The sequence below is a fragment of the Stegastes partitus genome, unplaced genomic scaffold, assembly GCF_000690725.1.
Source record: "Stegastes partitus isolate 25-593 unplaced genomic scaffold, Stegastes_partitus-1.0.2 Scaffold824, whole genome shotgun sequence".
Lineage (NCBI taxonomy): Eukaryota > Metazoa > Chordata > Actinopteri > Pomacentridae > Stegastes > Stegastes partitus.
Window position 1 is genome coordinate 6,496 of NW_007578555.1, and position 1,324 is coordinate 7,819.

At 56.0% G+C, this 1,324-nt stretch overlaps 1 protein-coding gene across 1 annotated transcript in view; it reads right to left on the bottom strand.

Annotated features, from left to right (window-relative positions):
- The window catches only part of LOC103365278 (synaptobrevin-like), a 4,947-nt gene extending 4,103 nt beyond the window's left edge, over positions 1-844 (bottom strand). The window contains exon 1 of the mRNA XM_008292683.1: positions 477-844. Within this exon, the coding sequence (XP_008290905.1) occupies positions 477-478 (2 nt within the window). The 5' untranslated portion in view covers positions 479-844. The remainder of the gene's footprint in view (positions 1-476) is intronic.
- Positions 845-1,324: the final 480 nt, after the last annotated feature.

Sequence of the window (1,324 nt, forward strand, 5' to 3'; positions counted from 1 at the left end):
CTCTGCTAGGGAGCATCAAGGGCAGTTAGGTCTGCTGGGGCCACCAGGGGCAGTTAGCGCTTCTGGGCCCACCAGGGGCAGTTAGCTGTGCTGGATTGGGGCAGAACTCGGAGGAGGAGGTTCTGTAGGAGGCTCAGGTCCAATGAAGGAGCCACAGAGGCTCCAAGTCCCGCAAAGCCGCAGAAGTCGCCGCAGCTTTGCGGGACTTGGCGCCACTGCGGCTCCTCCTGCAGCGGAAGCTCGAGCAGCAGCAGCAGCTCCAGTCCGACCTCAATGCATAATTCAGAAGAGCTGTGACGGAAAATTTCACTTGCGTCAGCAGATTCATCGAGCTGAGCGGAACCGCTGAGTTCACGCTCCGTGAAAAACACGCAGAAACACACTGAGCCGAATCAGAACCACTAAAGTTCACTTGTGATGCTCAGAATTAGTGAGGAAGTGAAGAAGCGCAGCAGAAAAGCCGCATAAATACTCACATGGTCTCTGCAGCGTCTCAAGTGAGTCACGGAGGGTGAGGCAGCGGGGGAGGGGGGCGGCCGACACAAAGACACTAAACACACGACGGGAAGCTTCCGATCCGAACCAAAGTCCACTTTAACCCGCTGGCAGGAGCCGCAGAGAGGCGGAGGATCGGTGGCGCAGCGGTGCGTTTATACCGCAAAGTACCGCAATACCGACTCCGGGTCGGTGTGAGAGAGACGCAGCTCCGCAGGAAAGTGCTTCTGATGAGCATCCAGAGGAAACAGACTCCGCATCCAGCTCCTGATGCTGCGTCCCGGAGCTGCTGCTGCTGCTGATGCTGAGCGCAGCGCTGATTGGCTGATTCTCCGCGACGCTCTCTGCGGTTTGAAGCGAGCAGCTGGAGTAAAGAGGAAAAGTGCAGCGGAGAGAAAACGGACGGTGTTCCTCTGCGTCCTCTCGCGCTCTGATATCACAGCAGCAACTGCAATAATGCGTCTAGCTGCTCCTGGACGCCCCTCCCTCCCTCCCCCTCAGCACTCTGCGCTACTGCAGCTCGGTGTCGGAGGGCGGCGGGACACACTGCGGTACACCAGGCTCTGTTGACTCGACGCTTTCTGTCGGCGGGGATTCTCCTCCTCCTGCATCACAACAGTCGGACGGCTGCTGCTTCCATTTTCATCGCTTCATATTTAATAAAGAAGAAGAAATCAGCCAATGGAAGGAGAGAAAAGTCTGAGGACTGAAACCACTGAAGAGGATGAAGCGAAGCTCTGAGAGGAAACGTCCCAGAAACACCACTGACATGTCATTTAAATATGAAATGATTCTGAACTGCATTCCCTCACAGTAATCCGATTACTTC